Below are 26,250 nucleotides of genomic sequence, written 5' to 3' on the forward strand. Positions count from 1 at the left end.
GGTGCCGTTCCCCTCACAGCTCCGTAGGCAAGCACCATGGTCTTGTAGCGGATGCGAGCTTCAACTGGAAGCCAGTGGAGAGAGCGGAGGAGCGGGGTGACGTGAGAGAACTTGGGAAGGTTGAACACCAGACGGGCTGCGGCGTTCTGGATGAGTTGTAGGGGTTTAATGGCACAGGCAGGGAGCCCAGCCAACAGCGAGTTGCAGTAATCCAGACGGGAGATGACAAGTGCCTGGATTAGGACCTGCGCCGCTTCCTGTGTGAGGCAGGGTCGTACTCTGCGGATGTTGTAGAGCATGAACCTACAGGAACGGGCCACCGCCTTGATGTTAGTTGAGAACGACAGGGAGTTGTCCAGGATCACGCCAAGGTTCTTAGCGCTCTGGGAGGAGGACACAATGGAGTTGTCAACCGTGATGGCGAGATCATGGAACGGGCAGTCCTTCCCCGGGAGGAAGAGCAGCTCCGTCTTGCCGAGGTTCAGCTTGAGGTGGTGATCCGTCATCCACACTGATATGTCTGCCAGACATGCAGAGATGCGATTCGCCACCTGGTCATCAGAAGGAGGAAAGGAGAAGATTAATTGTGTGTCGTCTGCATAGCAATGATAGGAGAGACCATGTGAGGTTATGACAGAGCCAAGTGACTTGGTGTATAGCGAGAATAGGAGAGGGCCTAGAACAGAGCCCTGGGGGACGCCAGTGGTGAGAGCACGTGGTGAGGAGACAGATTCTCGCCACGCCACCTGGTAGGAGCGACCTGTCAGGTAGGACGCAATCCAAGCGTGGGCCGCGCCGGAGATGCCCAACTCGGAGAGGGTGGAGAGGAGGATCTGATGGTTCACAGTGTCGAAGGCAGCCGATAGGTCTAGAAGGATGAGAGCAGAGGAGAGAGAGTTAGCTTTAGCAGTGCGGAGCGCCTCCGTGATACAGAGAAGAGCAGTCTCAGTTGAATGACTAGTCTTGAAACCTGACTGATTTGGATCAAGAAGGTCATTCTGAGAGAGATAGCAGGAGAGCTGGCCAAGGACGGCACGTTCAAGAGTTTTGGAGAGAAAAGAAAGAAGGGATACTGGTCTGTAGTTGTTGACATCGGAGGGATCGAGTGTAGGTTTTTTCAGAAGGGGTGCAACTCTCGCTCTCTTGAAGACGGAAGGGACGTAGCCAGCGGTCAGGGATGAGTTGATGAGCGAGGTGAGGTAAGGGAGAAGGTCTCCGGAAATGGTCTGGAGAAGAGAGGAGGGGATAGGGTCAAGCGGGCAGGTTGTTGGGCGGCCGGCCGTCACAAGACGCGAGATTTCATCTGGAGAGAGAGGGGAGAAAGAGGTCAGAGCACAGGGTAGGGCAGTGTGAGCAGAACCAGCGGTGTCGTTTGACTTAGCAAACGAGGATCGGATGTCGTCGACCTTCTTTTCAAAATGGTTGACGAAGTCATCTGCAGAGAGGGAGGAGGGAGGGGAGGGGGAGGAGGATTCAGGAGGGAGGAGAAGGTGGCAAAGAGCTTCCTAGGGTTAGAGGCAGATGCTTGGAATGTAGAGTGGTAGAAAGTGGCTTTAGCAGCAGAGACAGAAGAGGAAAATGTAGAGAGGAGGGAGTGAAAGGATGCCAGGTCCGCAGGGAGGCGAGTTTTCCTCCATTTCCGCTCGGCTGCCTGAGCGGAAATGGAGTTTGATGCGTTTGAGCCAATCAGTTGTGTCAAGGTAGGGGGGTATACAGAAAATAGCCCTATTTGGTAACAGACCAAGTCCATATTATGGCAAGAACAGCTCAAATAAGCAAAGAGAAACGACAGTCCATCATTACTTTAAGACATGAAGGTCAGTCAATCTGGAACATGTCAAGAACTTTGAAAGTTTCCTAAAGTGCCGTCGCAAAAACCATCAAGCACTATGATGAAACTGGCTCTCATGAGGACCACCACAGGAAAGGAAGACCCAGAGTTACCTTTGCAGCAGAGGATAAGTTCATTAGAATTACCAGCCTCAGAAATTGCAGCCCAAATAAATGTTTCACAGAGTTCAAGTAACAGACACATCTCAACATCAACTGTTCAGAGGAGACTGTGTGAATCAGGCCTTCGTGGTCGAATTGCTGCAAATAAACCTCTACTAAAGGACACAAATAGTAAGAAGAGCTTGTGCAAGCTTGTGCCAATAAACATGAGCAATGGACATTAGACCGGTGGAAATTTGTAATTTGGTCTGATGAGTCCAAAAACACACCTCCAGGCTGTGTAAGGGCTATTTGACAAAGAAGGAGAGTGATGGAGTGCTGCATCAGATGACCTGGCCTCCACAATCACCTGACCGCAACCCAATTAAGGTGGTTTGGGATGAGTTGGACCGCAGAGTGAAGGAAAAGCAGCCAACAAGGGCTCAGCATATGTGGGAACTCCTTCAAGACTGTTGGAAAAGCATTCCAGGTGAAGCTGGTTGAGAGAATGTAAAGCTGTCATCAAGGCAAAGGGTGGCTATTATAAAATGTATTTTGATTTGTTTAACACTCTTGTTACTACATGATTCCATATGTGTTATTTCATAGTTTTGATGTCTTCACTATTATTCTACGATGTAGAAAATAAGTATAAATAAAGAAAACCCCTTAAATGAGAAGGTGTGTCAAAACTTTTGACTGGTACTATACATACATACATACATACATACATACATACATACATACATACATACATACATACATACATACATACATTCTCATTTCCTTCATTCAATAACTGCTACACAGAACATAGAGACACATAGTTAGCTAAGACCTTTCTCAGCAGCAGGAGCCTCATCGGAATACTTTTCTCACCCACAGAATCTGTGAAATGGAAGCAGAATCCTATTCTCTTCCTGGGATTTTCGGGAGAGATCTATTCTCAACCGTGGAATTCTTTAAGCGTATGTGTAGAATGGGAAATGTATACAGCATATTTTTCTTTCATACTCCCACACACATATGCTTACACATACAAACATACCCCCCCCCCCCATTTTTCTTGCGCGCACACACACACACACACACACACACACACACACACACACACACACACACACACACACACACACACACACACACACAGAGTTGGGTGCTTGGCTGCTCCTTTGATGCCCCTCCTGCCAAGTGGCACCTGTCACCGTGGAGACGGCTGATTGCATCATCAGCACCCGCCGGAGGGGAACAATGTGCAAAGAGAGGGGAACCATGAGACCTCCCCTCCTCTCCATCTCTCTCTCCTCTCCATCTCTCCTCTCCATCTCTCTCCTCTCCGTCTCTCCTCTCCATCTCTCTCTCCATCTCTCTCTCCATCTCTCTCCTCTCCATCTGTCCTCTCCATCTCTCCTCCATCTCTCTCCTCTCCTTCTCTCTCTCCTCTCCATCTCTCCTCTCATCTCTCTCCTCTCCATTTCTCCTCTCCATTTCTCTCTCCTCTCCATCTCTCTCTCCTCTCCATCTCTCCTCTCCATCTCTCTCCTCTCCATCTCTCCTCTCCATTTCTCTCTCCTCTCCATCTCTCCTCTCCATCTCTCTCTCCTCTCCATCTCTCTCCTCTCCATATATCCTCTTATCGCTCCTCGTCTAGTCCCTCCGTTAACATCATTCCCCTTTCGTTCTCGCTCCTCCTCTTCCATCCTTCTCTCCTCCTCTCCTTTCCTCCTTTTCTCCTATCACCCAGGAGGCTGTCAACAGAAACCTTAGAAACCAGAGTGACTGTTTTAAAACTGTCTAAACATGTTATAGATGCTGTCTGAACATGTTATAGACGCTGTCTGAAGATGCTATAGATGTGTTATAAACGCTGTCTGAAGATGCTATAGATGTGTTATAGACGCTGTCTGAACATGTTATAGATGTGTTATAGACGCTGTCTGAACATGTTATAGATGTGTTATAGATGCTGTCTGAAGATGCTATAGATGTGTTATAGACGCTGTCTGAACATGTTATAGATGCTGTCTGAAGATGCTATAGATGTGTTATAGACGCTGTCTGAACATGTTATAGATGTGTTATAGATGCTGTCTGAAGATGCTATAGATGTGTTATAGACGCTGTCTGAAGATGCTATAGATGTGTTATAGACGCTGTCTGAAGATGCTATAGATGTGCTATAGACGCTGTCTGAAGATGCTATAGATGTGTTATAGACGCTGTCTGAAGATGCTATAGATGTGTTATAGACGCTGTCTGAAGATGCTATAGATGTGTTATAGACGCTGTCTGAAGATGCTATAGATGTGTTATAGACGCTGTCTGAAGATGCTATAGATGTGTTATAGACGCTGTCTGAAGATGCTATAGATGTGTTATAGACGCTGTCTGAAGATGCTATAGATGTGTTATAGACGCTGTCTGAAGATGCTATAGATGTGTTATAGACGCTGTCTGAAGGTGTTATAGATGTGCTATAGACGCTGTCTGAAGGTGTTATAGATGTGCTATAGACGCTGTCTGAAGATGCTATAGATGTGTTATAGACGCTGTCTGAAGATGCTATAGATGTGCTATAGACGCTGTCTGAAGATGCTATAGATGTGCTATAGACGCTGTCTGAAGATGCTATAGATGTGCTATAGACGCTGTCTGAAGATGCTATAGATGTGTTATAGACGCTGTCTGAAGATGCTATAGATGTGTTATAGACGCTGTCTGAAGATGCTATAGATGTGTTATAGACGCTGTCTGAAGATGCTATAGACGCTGTCTGAAGATGCTATAGATGTGTTATAGACGCTGTCTGAACATGTTATAGACGCTGTCTGAAGATGCTATAGACGCTGTCTGAAGATGCTATAGATGTGTTATAGACGCTGTCTGAAGGTGCTATAGATGTGTTATAAACGCTGTCTGAAGATGCTATAGATGTGTTATAGACGCTGTCTGAAGATGCTATAGACGCTGTCTGAAGATGCTATAGATGTGTTATAGACGCTGTCTGAAGATGCTATAGACGCTGTCTGAAGATGCTATAGTCGCTGTCTGAAGATGCTATAGATGTGTTATAGACGCTGTCTGAAGATGTTATAGACGCTGTCTGAAGATGCTATAGACGCTGTCTGAAGATGCTATAGTCGCTGTCTGAAGATGCTATAGATGTGTTATAGACGCTGTCTGAACATGCTATAGACGCTGTCTGAAGATGCTATAGATGTGTTATAGACGCTGTCTGAAGATGCTATAGATGTGTTATAGACGCTGTCTGAAGATGCTATAGATGTGTTATAGACGCTGTCTGAAGGTGTTATAGACGCTGTCTGAAGATGCTATAGATGTGTTATAGACACTGTCTGAAGATGCTATAGATGTGTTATAGACGCTGTCTGAAGGTGTTATAGACGCTGTCTGAAGATGCTATAGATGTGTTATAGACGCTGTCTGAACATGTTATAGACGCTGTCTGAAGATGCTATAGATGTGTTATAGACGCTGTCTGAAGGTGTTATAGACGCTGTCTGAAGATGCTATAGATGTGTTATAGACGCTGTCTGAACATGTTATAGACGCTGTCTGAAGATGCTATAGATGTGTTATAGACGCTGTCTGAACATGCTATAGACGCTGTCTGAAGATGCTATAGATGTGTTATAGACGCTGTCTGAAGGTGCTATAGATGTGTTATAGACGCTGTCTGAAGATGCTATAGACGCTGTCTGAAGATGCTATAGACGCTGTCTGAAGATGCTATAGATGTGTTATAGACGCTGTCTGAAGATGCTATAGATGTGTTATAGACGCTGTCTGAAGGTGCTATAGATGTGTTATAGACGCTGTCTGAAGATGCTATAGACGCTGTCTGAACATGCTATAGACGCTGTCTGAAGATGCTATAGATGTGTTATAGACGCTGTCTGAAGATGCTATAGATGTGCTATAGACGCTGTCTGAAGATGCTATAGATGTGTTATAGACGCTGTCTGAAGATGCTATAGATGTGTTATAGACGCTGTCTGAAGATGCTATAGATGTGTAATAGATGCTGTCTGAAGATGCTATAGATGTGCTATAGACGCTGTCTGAAGATGCTATAGATGTGTTATAGACGCTGTCTGAAGATGCTATAGATGTGTTATAGACGCTGTCTGAAGATGCTATAGATGTGCTATAGACGCTGTCTGAAGATGCTATAGATGTGTTATAGACGCTGTCTGAAGATGCTATAGATGTGCTATAGACGCTGTCTGAAGATGCTATAGATGTGTTATAGACGCTGTCTGAAGATGCTATAGATGTGTTATAGACTCTGTCTGAAGATGCTATTGATGTGTTATAGACGCTGTCTGAAGATGCTATAGATGTGTTATAGACGCTGTCTGAAGATGCTATAGATGTGTTATAGACGCTGTCTGAAGATGCTATAGATGTGCTATAGACGCTGTCTGAACATGCTATAGACGCTGTCTGAAGATGCTATAGATGTGCTATAGACGCTGTCTGAACATGTTATAGATGTGCTATAGACGCTGTCTGAACATGCTATAGACGCTGTCTGAACATGATATAGATGTGTTATAGACGCTGTCTGAAGATGTTATAGATGTGCTATAGACGCTGTCTGAACATGTTATAGATGTGCTATAGACGCTGTCTGAACATGCTATAGACGCTGTCTGAAGATGCTATAGATGTGCTATAGACGCTGTCTGAAGATGTTATAGATGTGTTATAGACACTGTCTGAAGATGCTATAGATGTGCTATAGACGCTGTCTGAACATGCTATAGACGCTGTCTGAAGATGCTATAGATGTGTTATAGACGCTGTCTGAACATGCTATAGACGCTGTCTGAAGATGCTATAGATGTGTTATAGACGCTGTCTGAAGATGCTATAGACGCTGTCTGAAGATGTTATAGATGTGTTATAGATGCTGTCTGAAGATGCTATAGATGTGCTATAGACGCTGTCTGAACATGCTATAGACGCTGTCTGAAGATGCTATAGATGTGTTATAGACGCTGTCTGAAGATGCTATAGACGCTGTCTGAAGATGCTATAGACGCTGTCTGAAGATGCTATAGATGTGTTATAGACGCTGTCTGAAGATGCTATGGATGTGTAATAGATGCTGTCTGAAGATGCTATAGATGTGCTATAGACGCTGTCTGAAGATGCTATAGATGTGTTATAGACGCTGTCTGAAGATGCTATAGATGTGCTATAGACGCTGTCTGAAGATGCTATAGATGTGTTATAGACGCTGTCTGAAGATGTTATAGATGTGCTATAGACGCTGTCTGAACATGTTATAGATGTGCTATAGACGCTGTCTGAACATGCTATAGACGCTGTCTGAAGATGCTATAGATGTGCTATAGACGCTGTCTGAAGATGTTATAGATGTGTTATAGACACTGTCTGAAGATGCTATAGATGTGCTATAGACGCTGTCTGAACATGCTATAGACGCTGTCTGAAGATGCTATAGATGTGTTATAGACGCTGTCTGAACATGCTATAGACGCTGTCTGAAGATGCTATAGATGTGTTATAGACGCTGTCTGAAGATGCTATAGACGCTGTCTGAAGATGTTATAGATGTGTTATAGATGCTGTCTGAAGATGCTATAGATGTGCTATAGACGCTGTCTGAACATGCTATAGACGCTGTCTGAAGATGCTATAGATGTGTTATAGACGCTGTCTGAAGATGCTATAGACGCTGTCTGAAGATGCTATAGACGCTGTCTGAAGATGCTATAGATGTGTTATAGACGCTGTCTGAAGATGCTATGGATGTGTAATAGATGCTGTCTGAAGATGCTATAGATGTGCTATAGACGCTGTCTGAAGATGCTATAGATGTGTTATAGACGCTGTCTGAAGATGCTATAGATGTGCTATAGACGCTGTCTGAAGATGCTATAGATGTGTTATAGACGCTGTCTGAAGATGCTATAGATGTGTTATAGACGCTGTCTGAAGATGCTATTGATGTGTTATAGACGCTGTCTGAAGATGCTATGGATGTGTAATAGATGCTGTCTGAAGATGCTATAGATGTGCTATAGACGCTGTCTGAAGATGCTATAGATGTGTTATAGACGCTGTCTGAAGATGCTATAGATGTGCTATAGACGCTGTCTGAAGATGCTATAGATGTGTTATAGACGCTGTCTGAAGATGCTATAGATGTGTTATAGACGCTGTCTGAAGATGCTATTGATGTGTTATAGACGCTGTCTGAAGATGCTATAGATGTGTTATAGACGCTGTCTGAAGATGTTATAGATGTGTTATAGACGCTGTCTGAAGATGCTATAGATGTGTTATAGACGCTGTCTGAAGATGTTATAGATGTGTTATAGACGCTGTCTGAACATGTTATAGGTGTGTTAGATGCTGTCTGAACATGTTATAGGTGTGTTAGACGCTGTCTGAACATGTTATAGGTGTGTTAGACGCTGTCTGAACATGTTATAGGTGTGTTAGATGCTGTCTGAAGATGCTATAGACGCTGTCTGAACATGTTATAGGTGTGTTAGACGCTGTCTGAACATGTTATAGGTGTGTTAGACGCTGTCTGAACATGTTATAGGTGTGTTAGACGCTGTCTGAACATGTTATAGGTGTGTTAGATGCTGTCTGAACATGTTATAGGTGTGTTAGACGCTGTCTGAACATGTTATAGGTGTGTTAGACGCTGTCTGAACATGTTATAGGTGTGTTAGATGCTGTCTGAACATGTTATAGGTGTGTTAGACGCTGTCTGAACATGTTATAGGTGTGTTAGATGCTGTCTGAACATGTTATAGGTGTGTTAGACGCTGTCTGAACATGTTATAGGTGTGTTAGATGCTGTCTGAACATGTTATAGGTGTGTTAGACGCTGTCTGAACATGTTATAGGTGTGTTAGATGCTGTCTGAACATGTTATAGGTGTGTTAGACGCTGTCTGAACATGTTATAGGTGTGTTAGATGCTGTCTGAACATGTTATAGGTGTGTTAGACGCTGTCTGAACATGTTATAGGTGTGTTAGACGCTGTCTGAACATGTTATAGGTGTGTTAGACGCTGTCTGAACATGTTATAGGTGTGTTAGATGCTGTCTGAAGATGCTATAGACGCTGTCTGAACATGTTATAGGTGTGTTAGACGCTGTCTGAACATGTTATAATTTCCCTGAAGCAGAAGAGATGACTAGGCTCCAGCATACACGCATGATGATCCATAGATTTGTTCACTCCTTCATCAGTCCTTTCTGCACGTTCGTCAGTCCTTTCTGCACGTTCGTCAGTCCTTTCTGCACGTTCGTCAGTCCTTTCTGCACGTTCGTCAGTCCTTTCTGCACGTTCATGTGTTTCTTTGAGAAGAAAGTAAGTATGCATCCTAAATGGCTATTCCCTACATAGTGCACTACTTTTGACCATAGCCCTATGGACCACTATGAGCCCTGGCCAAAAGTAGTGCACTATATAGGCAACAGGATGCCATTTGGTACGCATCAACAAAAAAAAAAGTCTGATGTCTTCGTTAATCCCTGTTTCATTTCTCTCCAGTTCAGAGAAGACCCAGCTGAAGTGGGCAGGCCGTCGCCTGGAGACAGACGTGTGTGTGGCGGGTCAACAGGCCCCCGACCCGGATGTCATCCAGAACTACGTGAAGAAGGTCACCATTAGTCCTAAAGCACAGATCTAGGATCGGCTTACTACTTCCACTCAGCTCCACTCTGGGAGGAGTTGCCCATATGCACAGATCTAGGATCAACAAATTCCTCTCAAATTTGAGCTTAAAGGGACATTACACTCCGGAATTCCTCCCCAAAATGTAACTTAAATATTTGACAGAGAAGAGACTAGGGGAAAGCTCATCCTACTTCCCTTGGATGGCGCTTCCCTCAGCTACTTCCCCTACTGGTTCTGTACACCTGTATCATTCTTTAGGTCCATGTAGATGGAGTGGAGGAAAGAAAAGGAGAAGTTAGGAGAGGAAGCCACTTTAGACTATTGAGATGACCCCCTAATGTCACTATCAGCTGTGACATCATAATTTAACAACCACAAAAGCCCTCTTAGTATAACAATATAGTAGTGAATTTATCTCATTCTACAGCGACCATGAGAAGTGAACAGGCGGAGCACAAAGGGGAGCGGTGATTGGATTGAAATGCACAGGGCTCAGTATAATGTGATATGGTTAGGCAGCATGACATGAATAGGCAATCAGATAGGAGCCTGGCTGCCAGGAAATAGCTGAAAAGAACCACAGACAGGAGCCAATAGGAGAGTGAGGGACAGAGAGACCGGTCTTATCACACTGCAGAGGTGGGCACTGCTTCCCTATGATACACATACATGCACACACTAAATATGAATAAGTAAATGTCAAGGAGGTATAATGAACCTTTGGGTGGGAGTGTGTGACACACGCACACATATATTTAGTATTTTCAACCCAATCTTGACAGACTCAAGTGGTGGGCAGTGTCTGTTCAGTGTCTCCCTTATTCATCTGTCTCGCCCCACAAAATGTGTGTATGTTGATTGCCATTGTGTTGATTGTGATTGGTGGAGGGATGATAATGGCGGAAAGAGGTCTCATTATTTTGTGTGGTAGTTAGCATTCTGTGTTCTCTCTGACGAGCCCCTCTCAAACTGTCAGCGTTAATATCAACTGACAATTAACCAGAGGAGCTCCGTGTGAGGGAGAAGGAGAATGACAGACACACACACACTAATGACAGACACACACACACACACGATAATGACACACACACACACACACAGTGGATAATTAGGTTCCTTTGTCATTAGAATATTTGATCTTTAGGGATGATTAGGTTGGGTGTTATTTTGCATAATGTTTTGCAGAATGTCTAGTGTGTAAATGAGCCTCTGTGTTGGTGAGTGTGTAAATGAGCCTCTGTGTTGGTGAGTGTGTAAATGAGCCTCTGTGTTGGTGAGTGTGTAAATGACGTATGTGAATCAATATACCAAGCATATCATTCACAGAACAGTACACCAGAGCTAACTGACAATGGCAGCCAAAGGCCCCACTGACCAGAGGCCACTGGCCAGATATTAGAATACAGAATGAATCAATAAGGCCCGAGGAGATGTGGTATATGACCAATATATCACGGTTAAGGGCTGTTCTTTCACAACGCAACGCAGAGTGCCTGGACACATCCCTTAGCCATGTTATACTGGCCATATACTACAAACCTCCAAGGTGCCTTATTGCTATTATAAACTGGTTACCAATGTAATTAGAAGACTAAAAAGTATATTTTTGTCATATCCATGGTATATGGTCTAATATAACACGGCTTTCAGCCAATCAGTATTCAGGGCTAAAACCACCCAGTTTATAATTATAAATATAGCCCGGGCCGTTTCTACTTCTGTAGCCGCCCATCAATCCTGTGTGTTGACGTGCCTAACGACAGATCGCTGCATGAAGCTGAATGGCTCAATCACATTAGTCGCCTACAGCTCCTGGTCTGTCATGTCACCGTGTGGGGTATTACAGCTCCTGGTCTGTCATGTCACTGTGTGGGGTATTACAGCTCCTGGTCCGTCATGTCACTGTGTGGGGTATTACAGCTCCTGGTCTGTCATGTCACTGTGTGGGGTATTACAGCTCCTGGTCTGTCATGTCACTGTGTGGGGTATTACAGCTCCTGGTCTGTCATGTCACTGTGTGGGGTATTACAGCTCCTGGTCTGTCATGTCACTGTGTGGGGTATTACAGCTCCTGGTCTGTCATGTCACTGTGTGGGGTATTACAGCTCCTGGTCTGTCATGTCACTGTGTGGGGTATTACAGCTCCTGGTCTGTCATGTCACTGTGTGGGGTATTACAGCTCCTGGTCCGTCATGTCACTGTGTGGGGTATTACAGCTCCTGGTCTGTCATGTCACTGTGTGGGGTATTACAGCTCCTGGTCCGTCATGTCACTGTGTGGGGTATTACAGCTCCTGGTCTGTCATGTCACTGTGTGGGGTATTACAGCTCCTGGTCTGTCATGTCACTGTGTGGGGTATTACAGCTCCTGGTCTGTCATGTCACTGTGTGGGGTATTACAGCTCCTGGTCTGTCATGTCACTGTGTGGGGTATTACAGCTCCTGGTCTGTCATGTCACTGTGTGGGGTATTACAGCTCCTGGTCCGTCATGTCACTGTGTGGGGTATTACAGCTCCTGGTCTGTCATGTCACTGTGTGGGGTATTACAGCTCCTGGTGTGTCATGTCACTGTGTGGGGTATTACAGCTCCTGGTTTGTCATGTCACTGTGTGGGGTATTACAGCTCCTGGTCCGCCATGTCACTGTGTGGGGTATTACAGCTCCTGGTCTGTCATGTCACTGTGTGGGGTATTACAGCTCTTGGTCTGTCATGTCACTGTGTGGGGTATTACAGCTCCTGGTCTGTCATGTCACTGTGTGGGGTATTACAGCTCCTGGTCTGTCATGTCACTGTGTGGGGTATTACAGCTCCTGGTCTGTCATGTCACTGTGTGGGGTATTACAGCTCCTGGTCTGTCATGTCACTGTGTGGGGTATTACAGCTCCTGGTCTGTCATGTCACTGTGTGGGGTATTACAGCTCCTGGTCTGTCATGTCACTGTGTGGGGTATTACAGTTCCTGGTCTGTCATGTCACTGTGTGGGGTATTACAGCTCTTGGTCTGTCATGTCACTGTGTGGGGTATTACAGCTCCTGGTCTGTCATGTCACTGTGTGGGGTATTACAGCTCCTGGTCTGTCATGTCACTGTGTGGGGTATTACAGCTCCTGGTCCGTCATGTCACTGTGTGGGGTATTACAGCTCCTGGTCTGTCATGTCACTGTGTGGGGTATTACAGCTCCTGGTCTGTCATGTCACTGTGTGGGGTATTACAGCTTCTGGTCCGTCATGTCACTGTGTGGGGTATTATAGCTCCTGGTCCGTCATGTCACTGTGTGGGGTATTACAGCTCCTGGTCTGTCATGTCACTGTGTGGGGTATTATAGCGGACTAAACTCCACTCTATGGTCATGGAAGTTTACACCAATGGAGTGGAGCGGAGACGCGGCTTTGTGTAATTTAGCTCTGACTAAATCATTCTCCCAAGTTCAATACTTCAGAAAATATGAATTACGAAACATCGACCGTATACCTGTTTGTCCTCTGTAGTAGCGTGCCTTTCTTTGTTTGCTGAAATCCACTTTTTCAAATAATGTTAATCAAATACAACCATTGACTGGTTCCTTTGTTGAGATTCAGTTGGCACATGTGCATTTGTGCTGATTTGCCTCTTAGAGCAACAGCAATGAGCCGTCGGTGGTTGTATTTTGATAACGTTTTTTGAAAAAGTGTGGATCATTATTTGTCGCAGTAAAGGAAGTTAGACAAAATTAAAAATCCGCCCCTGTCGAACAGATAAAATTGATCTTTCGGAAATGTCTCCTATATCTTCCGTTTTCATTACACATGTCGCAATTTTTTTTTTTTGCAACATTGCTTTTGTCTAATAAACCTGGGTCAATGAAAACGTTCCTAGTGTGTGTGTGTGTGTGTGTGTGTGTGTGTGTGTGTGTGTGTGTGTGTGTGTGTGTGTGTGTGTGTGTGTGTGTGTGTGTGTGTGTGTGTGTGTGTGTGTGTGTGTCCAGATCCAGGATGCGGCAGAGCAGGGTGTTCTGTTTGTGGGCTTCCTGCAGCAGCCTGGTGGGGGACCTTGTTTCCTGGGGCACATGGACCCTGAAGACCTGTCCTCCCTGCACTCCAGCCCCTCCCCCATACGCAGACACCCCACCAGTACCACTGTCAGCACCACGACCAGCCCCTCAGAACCCACTATACCAGACCTCATCCCTACAGAGTCTACGGAACCCCACCAGAACCTCTTAGAACCAGAACACGACCGGAACACAGAACTGAAAACACCAGAATACAAGTCGGTAGAACTCAGAACAATTGAACAGATTCCTACAGATACCAGTCAGGTGGAGCTGGACTTGAGCTCAACAGAACTGGTAGAGAACACGCAGGACTCTACTGAAGTAGAATCAACAGACAGGGAACACAATCACAGTCCAGTCAGAATTCCCTCAATAGAGGATCAACCAAACTATAGTCCAGATGAAGCAGCAAACCCACCAGAGAGACTGCAGAGTCCCAACCCAATCGATCCAGCCTGTGACCACCACAACCATGTCCCAACTGAACTCAGTAGCGACCAGGACCAACTTCAGTCCTGCTACCCAATAGAGACCACATGTATAAAGAGACATCAGAATGAAAGCCAAGTAGACTTCATCAGGACTCTACTACCCAACTTCAGCCCAGCAGAGTTAACACATGGACTTGGTGGTCCAGACGCAGACAGACGGCGCCAGGGAGACAGACAGAGTCCAAGCCCTCAGACACAGAACCAGAGACTGATACCAAAACAGGACCATGGTACAGACAACCTGGTCCAGTCACCAGAACTAGACAACGGCGACCGCGGGTCGGAATCCTGGACTGAGAGGGGGTGCAACCATGGAAACAGGGGTACGGGGGGTGACCTGGATAAGTATCAGAGAAGCTGCAGAGTCCCACCCCACAACAACAACAATCACATTCGGGTCAAGAGTCCAGACAGAGATAAGAGGGCTGTGGGGTCTCCACCAGCACAGAGCAGTGAGTGTGGGATCTACTACTGTTACGACTGCATTACTGACAGGCTGCTGGTGTGAGATGATGCTGACAGATAGGGCAGCTCTGCTTCTGGCTCCTCAGCAACTTTCATGTGGCATTGCCATGAGTTGGAGTTTATACTGAATATTGCAATGTTGATTAATTTCGGTCGTGTACTTCCTGGCAAAAAAATATAAACAAATGATATGTGCCTCTCTTTCTCTGTGTGTGTAGGAGGGCAGCTGTTTGCCCTGTACAACCACACAGGGGAGCCTTCCAGCTCTCTGAGGTTCTACTCCTTCAGGGTTCCACTGGGGATGCAGAGAGAGGCGGGGCTAGTGACAGAGGTTGATGCCCATTGGCTAGATCACATGACCCAGCATTTCATCAGTGGAGCTCGCCTCATCGACGGTTTCTTTCACCTTGGAGACGACAATGGTATGTTTGGCACAATGGTGACGTGTTATAGTAGCCTGAGTGTCAGTCTGTTTGTGCTGTCATGGCAACTCATTGTCACTCGTTGGCATGCCAAACACTGTTCTCCTCAAGCTCATTAATGGTAGCATGTTCATATTTGAAGATTGCTAAGAGACCAGACTGTTTGACTTGGCAAGAGCACAAAGAGATCTGGGACAAGGCCAGTGTTGTAGTGTTTAAAGAAATGAGGCCTGCACACTCATAAGCTTCACCATGTACCTTTATTCACAAACAAACGTTTCCATCCTGCAAGGATCTTCATCACGTCATCAGGTTATAGTGTTTACCATGTCAATATACTGAAAACTTTTTGAATTTAGGGGAAAATGTTGAAGGCCTACTTGGAAAGTGTGTAGGCTCAGCCTTATCCATGTTCCTTCACCCATGATGCATGGAACTACATGTAAAGCCAAGATCCCATCAACTCTATCTTTTCCAAATCTGTGGAAGAGCTTCAACTGTAACAGAATAAGTTGGGCTTCCCTCTCTCAATTAAATTCCATTTAAGGGCTTTATTGGCATGGGAAACATATGTTAACATTGCCAAAGCAAGTGTCTCTGTCTCACTCTCTCTCTCTCTGTCTCTCTGTCTTTCAGACAGCGGGGTCTCCTCTGTGGACATTGTGTTCATCTTTCAGAGCTCCTCAGAAGAAACCCCACCCACTTCATACGACGCCATCGTGGTGGAGCAGTGGACCATTGTCGATGTTAGTGTGTGTGTGTGTGTGTTTCTGTCCATTGTCGACGTGTGTGTAACACTCTTTTTGTCCTCTCCAGGGTGTAGTGGTAAGGACTGACTACATTCCCTTGCTCCAGTCTCTGGCTCCCTATGGCTGGAGACTGATGTGTGTTCTGCCTACTCCCATCGTTAAGACCAACAGGTACGGTCCCAACCCACCAGTCAGGAACACTAGGTAGTATACACTATACCAGCCTTGTACGGACTAATACTTACAGTATTTCTCTAAACCAGAGATGGGCAACAGGTGGTCCGTCCCCTTTTTGAAGGCCCTTGGATCAATTTCCAACCCCCCAAAAACATTTTTTTTAATTTTAGGAACTCAGTCGGGGTCTCAACTTAGTTTTGCTAGTTAGAATAGTAGAAAACAAGGTGCAAGTTAGAAATGTGTTTGTGCATCAGCAGTTTTTCTCTTCTTATGTCCGTCACTGATAGTAAGTCAATTAGCCCATGTCAGCAATTCTTTTTTTAGATTGTTAAGTTAGTTTAGTGGGCATCTATCTAATCTTGTTATCCTGGTTGAATTACTGTCCGGGGGGCCTCCATTGACTTTGTCAGTCAGTCTCACTCAGATATCATATTAAAAACTGCAAACATTTGCCTCCACCCTATGGGAAAATGTGTAGAATTGTAAAACAGCTAATTTCCCTTCCCGCCACATGGCAAAATGTGTAGAATTGTAAAACAGCTAATTTCCCTTCCCGTCACATGGCAAAATGTGTAGAATTGTAAAACAGCTAATTTCCCTTCCCGTCACATGGCAAAATGTGTAGAATTGTAAAACAGCTAATTTCCCTTCCCGTCACATGGCAAAATGTGTAGAATTGCACGAAAGTATCTACCTTTCTCTCTTCTGTCAAAGAGGGGGCCACTAAAAGGGGGGGGGGGGGGGGGGGGGGGTATGGATGTGGGTATGCAGACCCGTGAGCAATTGCGTTCCGATTTATGGTGTCCCTCACCCCCATCTAAGTTGCCCTTCCCTGCTCTAAACCATACTCAACATTGAAACACTGCACATCATTTGGAACACAATTACCTTTCACATTACAAGACCCGGTAAAAGTAAAAGACCCAGAATAAGACAAAAAGAGTTACAAGATGTGTGGCAAGTACTGATGTGATTCACATGGTATTAATACCACTGTTCTTTCCTCAGTGATGGCAGCTTGTCCACGAAGCAGATCCTCTTCCTCCAGAGACCTACCCTACAACGCAAAAGGAAAGACTTCAAGGTTCCTCACCATCCTTTTTCCTGATTCTCTCTTTCACTCTCTCTTTCACTCTCAATTCAATTTCAATTCAAAGGGCTTTATTGGCATGGGAAACATATGTTTACATTGGCAAAGAAAGTGAAATAAACAATAAAAATGTAACAGTAAACATTATACTCACAAAAGTTCCAAAAGAATAAAGACATTTCAAATGTCATATTATGTGCAAATAGTTAAAATACAAAAGGGAAAATAAATAAACATAAATATTGGTTGTATTTACAATGGTGTTTGTTCTTCACTGGTTGCCCTTTTCTTGTGGCAACAGGTCACAAATATTGCTGCTGTGATGGCACACTGTGGTATTTCACTCAGTAGATATGGGAGTTTATCAAATTTGGGTTTGTTTTCGAATTCTTTGTGTCTGTGTAATCTGAGGAAAATATGTGTCTCTAATATGGTCATACATTGGGCAGGAGGTTAGGAAGTGCAGCTCAGTTTCCTCATTTTGTGGGCAGTGTGCACCTAGCCTGTCTTCTCTTGAGAGTCAGGTCTGCCTACGGTGGCCTTTCTCAATAGTAAGGCTATGCTCATTGAGTCTGTACATGCTAAAATATTTCCTTAATTTTGGGTCAGTCACAGTGGTCAGGTATTCTGTGACTGTGTACTCTCTGTTTAGAGCCAAATAGCATTCTAGTTTGCTCAATTCTTTTGTTGTTAATTACTTGACACATTGGAATGAATTATCTTTTAGTTTTCTCATGATTTGGTTGGGTCTAATTGTGTTGCTGTCCTGGTGCTCTGTGGGGTCTGTTTGTGTTTGTGAACAGAGCCGCAGGACCAGCTTGCTTAGGGGACTCTTCTCCAGGTTCATCTCTCTGTAGGTGATGGCTTTGTTATGGAAGGTTTGTGAATCGCTTCTTATAGAATTTAACTGAGCTTTTCTGGATTTTGATAATTAACGGGTATCGGCCTAATTCTGCTCTGCATGCATTATTTGATGTTTTACATTGTACACAGAGGATATTTTTGCAGAATTCTACATGCAGTCTCAATTTGGTGTGTGTCCCATTTTGTGAGTTCTTGTTCGGTGAACGGGCTCCAGACTTCACAACCATAAAGGGCAATGGGTTCTATAACTAATTGAAGTATTTTTTGCCAGATCCTAATTGGCATGTTGTCCTGGGTGGCGCAGTGGTCTAAGACACTGCATCTCAGTGCAAGAGGCGTCACTGCAGTACCTGGTTCGAATCCAGGCTGCATCACATCCGGCCGTGATTAGGAGTCCCGTAGGACGGCGCACAATTGGCCAAGCATCGTCCGGGTTTGGCCGGGGTAGGCCATCATTGTAAATAAGAATTTGTTCTTAACTGACTTGCCTAGTTAAATAAAGGTTACACATTCCTTTTGATGGCATAGAAGGCCCTTCTTGCCTTGTCTCTTAGATCGTTCACAGATTTGTGGAAGTTACCTGTGGCGTTGATGTTTAGGCTGAGGTATGCCGAGTTTTTTGTGGGCTCTAGGGCAACGGTGTCTAGATTGAATTTGTATTTGTGGTCCTGGCAACTGGACCCTTTTTGGAACACCATTATTTTTGCCTTACTGAGATTTAATGTCCAGTCCCAGGTCTGACAGAATCTGTGCAGAAGATCTAGGTGCTGCTGTAGGCCCTCCTTGGTTGGTGACAGAAGCACCAGATAATCAGTAGACATTTGACTTCAGATTCTAGTAGGGTGAGGCCGGGAGCTGCAGACTGTCCTCGTGCCCAAGCCAATTCGTTGATATACACTACTGTTCCACAGTTTACTGTCATTTAGAAATGTCCTTGTTTTTGAAAGAAAATCAAATGTTTTGTCCATTAAAATAACATCAAATTGATCAGAAATACAGTATAGACATTGTTCATGTTGTAAATTACTATTGTTGCTGGAAAAGGCAGATTTTTTATGGAATATCTACATAGGCGTACAGAGGCCATTATCAGCAACCATCACTCCTGTGTTCCAATGGCACGTTGTGTTAGCTAATCCAAGTTTATCATTTTAAAAAGCTAATTGATCATTAGAAAACCCTTTTGCAATTATGTTAGCACAGCTGAAAACTGTCGTGCTTATTAAAGAAGCAATAGAACTGGCCTTTTTTTGACTAGTTGAGTATCTGGAGCATCAGCATTTGTGGGTTTGATTACAGGCTCAAAATGTCTAGAAACAAAGACCTTTCTTCTGAAACTGGTCAGTCTATTCTTGTTCTGAGAAATGAATGCTATTCCATGCGAGAATTTACCAAGAAACTGAAGATCTCGTACAATGCTGTGTACTACTCCCTTCACAGAACAGCACAAACTGTCTCTAACCAGAATAGAAAGAGTGGGAGGCCCCGGTGCACAACTGAGCAAGAGGACAAGTACATTAGAGTGTCTAGTTTGAGAAACAGATGCCTCACAAGTCCTCAACTGGCAGCTTCATTAAATAGTACGCTCAAAAACACCAGCCTCAACGTCAACAGTGAAGAGGCAACTCCGGGATGCTGGCCTTCTAAGCAGAGTTGCAAAGAAAAAGCCATATCTCAGACTGGCCAATAAAATGAAAAGATTAAGATGGGCAAAAGAACACAGACACTGGACAGAGGAACTCTGCCTAGAAGGCCAGCATCCCAGAGTCGCCTCGTCACTTGAGACTCGACGTTGAGACTGGTGTTTGTTTAGTGTTTTCCAATTTTCCCAGAAATGTTTGGAGTCTATGGATTCTTCAATTACATTGAGCTGATTTCTGACGTGCTGTTCCTTCTTTTTCCGTAGTGTATTTCTGTATTGTTTTAGTGATTCACCATAGTGAAGGCGTAGGCTCAGGTTTTCTGGGTCTCTATGTTTTTGATTGGACAGGTTTCTCAATTTCTTTCTTAGATTTTTGCATTTTTCATTAAACCATTTGTCATTGTTGTTAATTTTCTTAGGTTTTCTGCTCAACATTTTTAGATTTGATAGGGAAGCTGAGAGGTCAAATATACTGTTTAAGTTTTCTACTGCCAAGTTTACATCTTCACTATTACAGTGAAACGTTTTGTCCAGGAAGTTGTCTAAAAGGGATTGAATTTGTTGTTGCCTAATTATTTTGGGGTAGGTTTCTACACTACATTCCTTCCATCTATAGCATTTCTTAATATTATTCAGTTTCTTTTCGCTTTGATGCCTCGTGATTGAGTATTGCTCTGTTCAGGTAGTGTGATTTTGCTGTGATCTGATAGGGGTGTCAGTGGACTGACTGTGAACGCTCTGAGAGACTCTGGGTTGAGGTCAGTGATAAAGTAGTCTACAGTACTACTAACAAGAGATGAGCTATAGGTGTACCTACTGTAGTAGTCCCCTCAAAGCCTACCATTGATTATGTACATACCCAGCGTGCGAAAGAGCTGAAGAGGTTGTGACCCGTTTTTGTTGGTTATGTTATCGTAGTTGTGCCTAGGGGGTCATATGGGGGAGGGAATGCTGTCACCTCCAGGTAGGTGTTTGTCCCCCTGTGTGCTGAGGGTGTCAGGTTCTTGTCCAGTTCTGGCATTTAGGTCGCCACAGACTAGTACATGTCCCAGGGCCTGGAAATTATTGATTTCCTCCTCCAGGATGGAGAAGCTGTCTTCTTTAAAGTATGGGGATTCTAGTGGGGGGATATAGGTAGGACATTTTTCTCTGTTCAGATCATTTCCTTTTGAATTTCTAGCCAAATGTAAAATGTTCCTGTTTTGATGAATTTAATAGAGAGTTAGGTTTGCTCTATACCAAATTAGCATACCCCCTGAGTCCCTTCCCTGTTTCACACCTGGTAGTTTGGTGGATAGGACTACCAGCTGAGATAGTGAAGGCGTTGTGTTTCATTGTGTCCAATGTTGTTAGTCGTGTGGTTTGGCCTCAGACCAGTAAGTGTGAGCAGAGCCTGCTAAGCATCTGATACATGCCATTGGCTTGGGCCAGTGTAAGAATGGGGGTTGTGCCTGTTTGCCTGCTCATGGCCTGGACGTATGTGTGACTTTCATGTTGAGGCCCTCTTTGTGGGGGGCATGGGGTGGGCTAGAGGGGCATAGGTCTGATCTGACCTATATGGGGTGTGGGCATGGTTGGTTTGGGGGGATATTGATTGGTGGGGGTGTGGATGTGGCTGGTGGTGCTGTGGTCTGAATGTGGGTCATCTCGGCGTGGATCCTCTGTGTAGGTCTGGGGGGGTCCCTCAGGTCTGGAAGAGTGTCTCGCTGGTCTGAGCGGGGTGTCTGTTGATCTGTTGCTCCTGTGTGAGGTGTTGGGGCTGCGGTTGAGGGCGATGTCCTTTAGGGTCCTGGCGAAGGTGGGCACTGCTGTCTTGTATAGGTGGACATGGTCATAAAGTCCAGGGTGGAGTGGTAAGGCACAGTCACTGGAAATACTTGCGTTTACCCGCTGTATGGTAGCAGGGTGGAGATAACCACTTGTGCATTGGGGAAAGTAGAAGAAGCTTTTTCAATCACTCCCTTGAGAGCTGTGGCCACCCTTTCCTGCTGTGCTCTCAGGTCGTTTGTGCCTGTGTGTATTATTATGTGGCAAGGTGAACCAAGTTGGTCCTCAGACAGAAGGTCTGGGGCGCGCTGGGTGTTAAGACACTGTTTGGGATGGGGGGGTTGTCAGGGGGGCTATCAGGGTCACTCCTGGGGCGGCAGGTAGCCAAGTGGTTAGAGTGTTAGACTAGTAACCGAAAGGTTGCAAGATCGAATCCCCGAGCTGACATGGTAAAAATCTGTCATTCTGCCCCTGAACAAGGCTTCTGTTCCTAGGCCGTCATTGTAAATAAGAATTTGTTATTAACTGACTTGCCTAGTTAAGTTTAAAAAAGGGTGGCTGATGAGGGGTGCTCAGTGGGTTCCCCTGGGCTTGGGATTCTTAATTTGTCTGTCCTGCTGTGGTTTCGAGGCTATGGTCTGGGGTGGACTGTTCTGCTGTGGTTTCGAGGCTATGGTCTGGGGTGGACTGTTCTGCTGTGGTTTCGAGGCTATGGTCTGGGGTGGACTGTTCTGCTGTGGTTTCGAGGCTATGGTCTGGGGTGGACTGTTCTGCTGTGGTTTCGAGGCTATGGTTAGGATCTGAGGTGGGCTGTTGTTCTGGCTTCTCTGCGGGGGTCAGCTCTCTAATGGGTTGTTCTGTCACATGTCATCTTTCCCACCTTCTCCTCTAGTGCACTGTTCTTCTCCAGCTCTGCTCTCATCTTCTCCTGCCGCTGGACCTCCTTCTTCTGCTGCTCTTCTTCTGCTCTTTCTCCTGTTTCTCCACAGTCCAGAGTGCAGTTATATCTCTCTCCCCCTCCAGGTCTCCGGGTCTGGTTGAGGTGGTGGTGTTGTCTGGGTCTGTGCTAACTGGAGTGTGTTCACCTGCTGTTCTAGCTCCAACTGCCATACCTCCAGCTGAGTGAATTTATCCTTCATTTCAGTGAGGGAGTAGTGTTGTTCGTCTGTGAGGTTGTTTAATGAAGAGGTCTGGTCTGACACGCTTGGGGTTTCTCATTCTCAAGAGAGAGCTTCTCCTGCTGTGCTCCCTGTTTGATTATGTGAAAGTACAGAGGAAACTGTTTGGGGTTGCCCTGTACCAATACTGTTCCAGACTTGTACAGGTTGACATTAGGTGACTCAGAGTCCTTGGTGTCTAGTATCCTGAGTTTCCACCCATCGCTAACCCCCCCTCTCTTAACAGAGAGGTAGTGCGTTAATATAACACTGCCATGCCAGGGGATGGTCTGTGTGGAAGATTAAGTTGCTTATGTTCCCATTTTTATACCAGTCAGCAAAAAGTGTCTCTTGATTTTCCATAAGGAGCTTATTTTTGTACTCTTTCCGTGCCTTGTCATTTTTTACATCCAGGGGTACTGTATTGTAATGACCTCTGTACAGGGGGTGGGGGCTTCAAAGACCTCTGCATTTGGGTGGGGGAGGCTGTGAGTGAAAACAATGTCCTGAGCAAATTGGCTTTTTACCAAATTACCGTACGACTGCCGCTGGGCCTCCTTCCACTCCTGCTCTTTCTCCTGTTGAAGTTGTCTCACCACAGTCCAGAGTGCAGACATTCTGCTGACATTGTTAGGCTCAAGGGATTTGACACCTCTCACTTCACACCTCAGTGCTAATTGAAGTTGCAGTCAGATATGTTCTTTCCTAGCAAGCTTGGTAGCCTTAATTTAGCATTCAGTCCTTATAAAGTAAAATATATTATTGTAATTTTTTTTTTCTTGGCTTTAAAAGTAGCTTCAGACTAAACATTACTCACTCAGTTCCAGGTTGGATGGTGTTTTCAGATTTCTGTTGTGCTTCTTTTGCAGGTCGTTGGTTTGCCAGAGCATTTGCTGTATAGTCCTTGCAAATAAGAATCTTTGATAGTAGGAATCCTTCCAGTAATTTAGTCCAAAATCAGGTTGTAGGTTTCTGAATTTTTATTTGGAGTAAAAGTTGTGTTGTGGAGGGTGTATCCTGTGTATGTCCTTGTAGAAAAATCCAAGTTTATCTAACTCTAAATCTATATTTTTGTGAAAACATGCTGAAAAATGCAGGAGCTCATCTGCTTATTTGCTCTCTCTCCTCCCTCTCAATTTAATTCAATTCAAGGGGCTTTATTGGTATGGGAAACATATGTTTACATTGCCAAAGCAAGTGAAATAGATAAATAAAAGTGAAATAAACTATCAAAAATGAACAGGAAACATTACACTCACAAAAGTTCCAAAGGAATGGAGACATTTCAAATGTCATTATGTCTATATAGTGTTGTAATGATGTGCAAATAGTTAAAATACAAAAGGGAAAATAAAAAACACAAGTATAGGTTGTATTTACAATGGTGCTTGTTCTTCACTGGTTGCCCTTTTCTTGCCCTTCTCTCTCTCTCTCTCTCTCTCTCTCTCTCTCTCTCTCTCTCTCTCTCTCTCTCTCTCTCTCTCTCTCTCTCTCTCTCTCTCATAACCTACACAATGCTGTGTCACAGTTGGTGTCACTTCTAAATATACCGGTAGATAACCCAGCTGATATAGGCGTACTCTGGTACTGTTAACACTCAGAGGGACAGTTATATTGTCTAATAATAGGCATTTCTTAGTACATTACAGTCCAAAAGAGATTTGGTCAATTATTTGCGGTTAACTGTCCAAGAGAGAAGCATTACCAAGATAGATTTTGTAGTGTTTTGTCAGGTGTCTGAAGACAAGAGTTTAGAGAAAGAAAAAAAGTATCTCTTTAAAATGTCTCTTTCAGAAGTTGAACCTCAGGGGTCGGAACAAGGCGAAGAAAAACTCTGCCGGAGAAATGCTGAAAGAGGAGAGAAAGAACATGTCCCCAGTGATGGAGAGAGCGATGGATGAACAGAAGAGGAACACGGAAGAGGAGGAGAGCGAGGCGAGAAGAAACTGGGACAACAACAGAAATGAGAAAGGGAGCGCCGTAGAGAGAGGAAGACTCAAGAGAGAAGAGGAGGAGAGAGAGTGTGAGACAGATTCTCAAGAAGACTTCCCGCAGAGTACAGAGGGTGTGGCCACAGACCTCGACCAGGAAGTAGAGTGGGAGAATGGCAAAGTCCCATTGGCCAGACAGGAGAAGGCTGTTAGGTTTGCGGATGTCAATCAGAAGAATGATGACGTGAAGTCAGAGGAGAAGATCACACAGCAGCTGAGTGAAAGAGCGCTGTTTTCTGGAGTATGTTAATTAAGAACTGACATATAGAATCGGTACACAATAAAGTGTCAGAGGAGTGCTGGGGTGTATTCATTATGGCGATTCTGTTGCAAAACATTTCATCTGTTGCTAAACATTTTGCAAATTGTTTGCTCCAAACGGAAAATGTTTTGCAACGGAAACGAGAGTTTCTATTGGACAAAATCAGGTAGGTCCCTCCCCGTTTCATTCCACTTGCTCGGTTTGCTTCTGCTTGGTTCTTAAACGGTTTCTGTTAATGGACGTAATGAATGCCCCCATGATCTAGGTTCAGTTCTATCTCCTAAATCATAATGAATAAGCAGGGGTAACTGATTCTAGATCAGCACTCCTACTGTGAGACGCTTTGTGAATACAGGCCCTGACCTGGTTTCAAATAGTATTTAAGTTTGCATGGTGCCTTGCCTGGATGGAACCAATGGAATATTTCCAAACCCAGCCCACATGACACTCTAGGCAGGCTTGAACAAGTTGTAAGATTTCAAACTATTTAGTCCCAGGACTGGAAGTAATAAATATACAGTATAGCAGAAGATGAAGAACTATGTGTATATTCTAAGAACTAGTAGCTCATCGATGGAAACCAAGGAACTTACCAGAATGGTGATTTAGTTCAAAGCCTTTATATTCCTGGTATTGTCATATATAGATTTCCATATGGATCTGTGTATGTTCATATGGACTGCTTCCAACATGTAACGGCTTCAATCAGCCTTCAAGGCACACATTTGACCTGTTGCCTCAGATGTTGTCATGTGGAGTAGGTTGAAGTGTCCCCTAGATGCTGATTTTGGTTCAGTTTAACATTTCCTCCACCAATGGTTAAGATTAGGATTGGGGCAGGGAAGCTGATCCTAGATCTGTACCTATGGGAAACTTCACCCCAGAGTGTTGTAATGTACTAGCCTATTAGGCATTAATATATGGAAGTGCATTTGTATAGTTGTTATGCATCTGCTTTTGGCCAGTGTCATTAGTTCATGTAATGGCCAATGAGAATGCGCACATAATGTAGGTCAGGATTTTGAGGTAAGAGCCTTAATTGCCATGGTAACATCAATGTTTTTCTCCTACCTATGGATCACTGTTTATAGATCTATATGTATCAAAGAATACTGTACATTTGAGTAGATACTCTACTTCTCTATTTAACCCATTATAGTCAAGGTCTACGGCCCTGAGTGAGTACTTTAATCTGCATATCATGATTGGATAGGTGTCATGGTTCCACTGCATAGCTTTCACCTATCATGTTGTGTCAGGTCAGTGATTATACTTTACGGAAGGGATTGACGGAGTACGTTTTAGGAATATTTGTACGCCGCCTTAGTCCCCTCCTGCTCTGGAAGTGTGTTGTGTGAGTGGTGTGGTAAGTAAGTCTTTGGTAGTATCCCAAATGGACACATATTCCCATTCAAGGTTGGTCAAAAGCAGTACACTATCTAGGGAATAGGGTGCTATTGGGGATTTAACCTCCTGACAGACAAACAGGAGGAATAAACAGTTCTCAAAACAATA

General features: G+C 44.5%; 1 protein-coding gene across 1 annotated transcript in view; it reads left to right on the top strand.

Moving 5' to 3' along the window:
* The window catches only part of LOC129830878 (raftlin-like), a 56,083-nt gene extending 29,833 nt beyond the window's left edge, over window positions 1-26,250 (top strand). The window contains exons 4-10 of the mRNA XM_055893696.1: window positions 9,499-9,607; window positions 13,590-14,601; window positions 14,833-15,036; window positions 15,673-15,782; window positions 15,853-15,956; window positions 16,971-17,046; window positions 24,277-26,250. Of these exons, the coding sequence (XP_055749671.1) occupies window positions 9,499-9,607; window positions 13,590-14,601; window positions 14,833-15,036; window positions 15,673-15,782; window positions 15,853-15,956; window positions 16,971-17,046; window positions 24,277-24,723 (2,062 nt within the window). The 3' untranslated portion in view covers window positions 24,724-26,250. The remainder of the gene's footprint in view (window positions 1-9,498; window positions 9,608-13,589; window positions 14,602-14,832; window positions 15,037-15,672; window positions 15,783-15,852; window positions 15,957-16,970; window positions 17,047-24,276) is intronic.

Source organism: Salvelinus fontinalis, chromosome 32, assembly GCF_029448725.1.
Source record: "Salvelinus fontinalis isolate EN_2023a chromosome 32, ASM2944872v1, whole genome shotgun sequence".
Classification (NCBI taxonomy): domain Eukaryota; kingdom Metazoa; phylum Chordata; class Actinopteri; order Salmoniformes; family Salmonidae; genus Salvelinus; species Salvelinus fontinalis.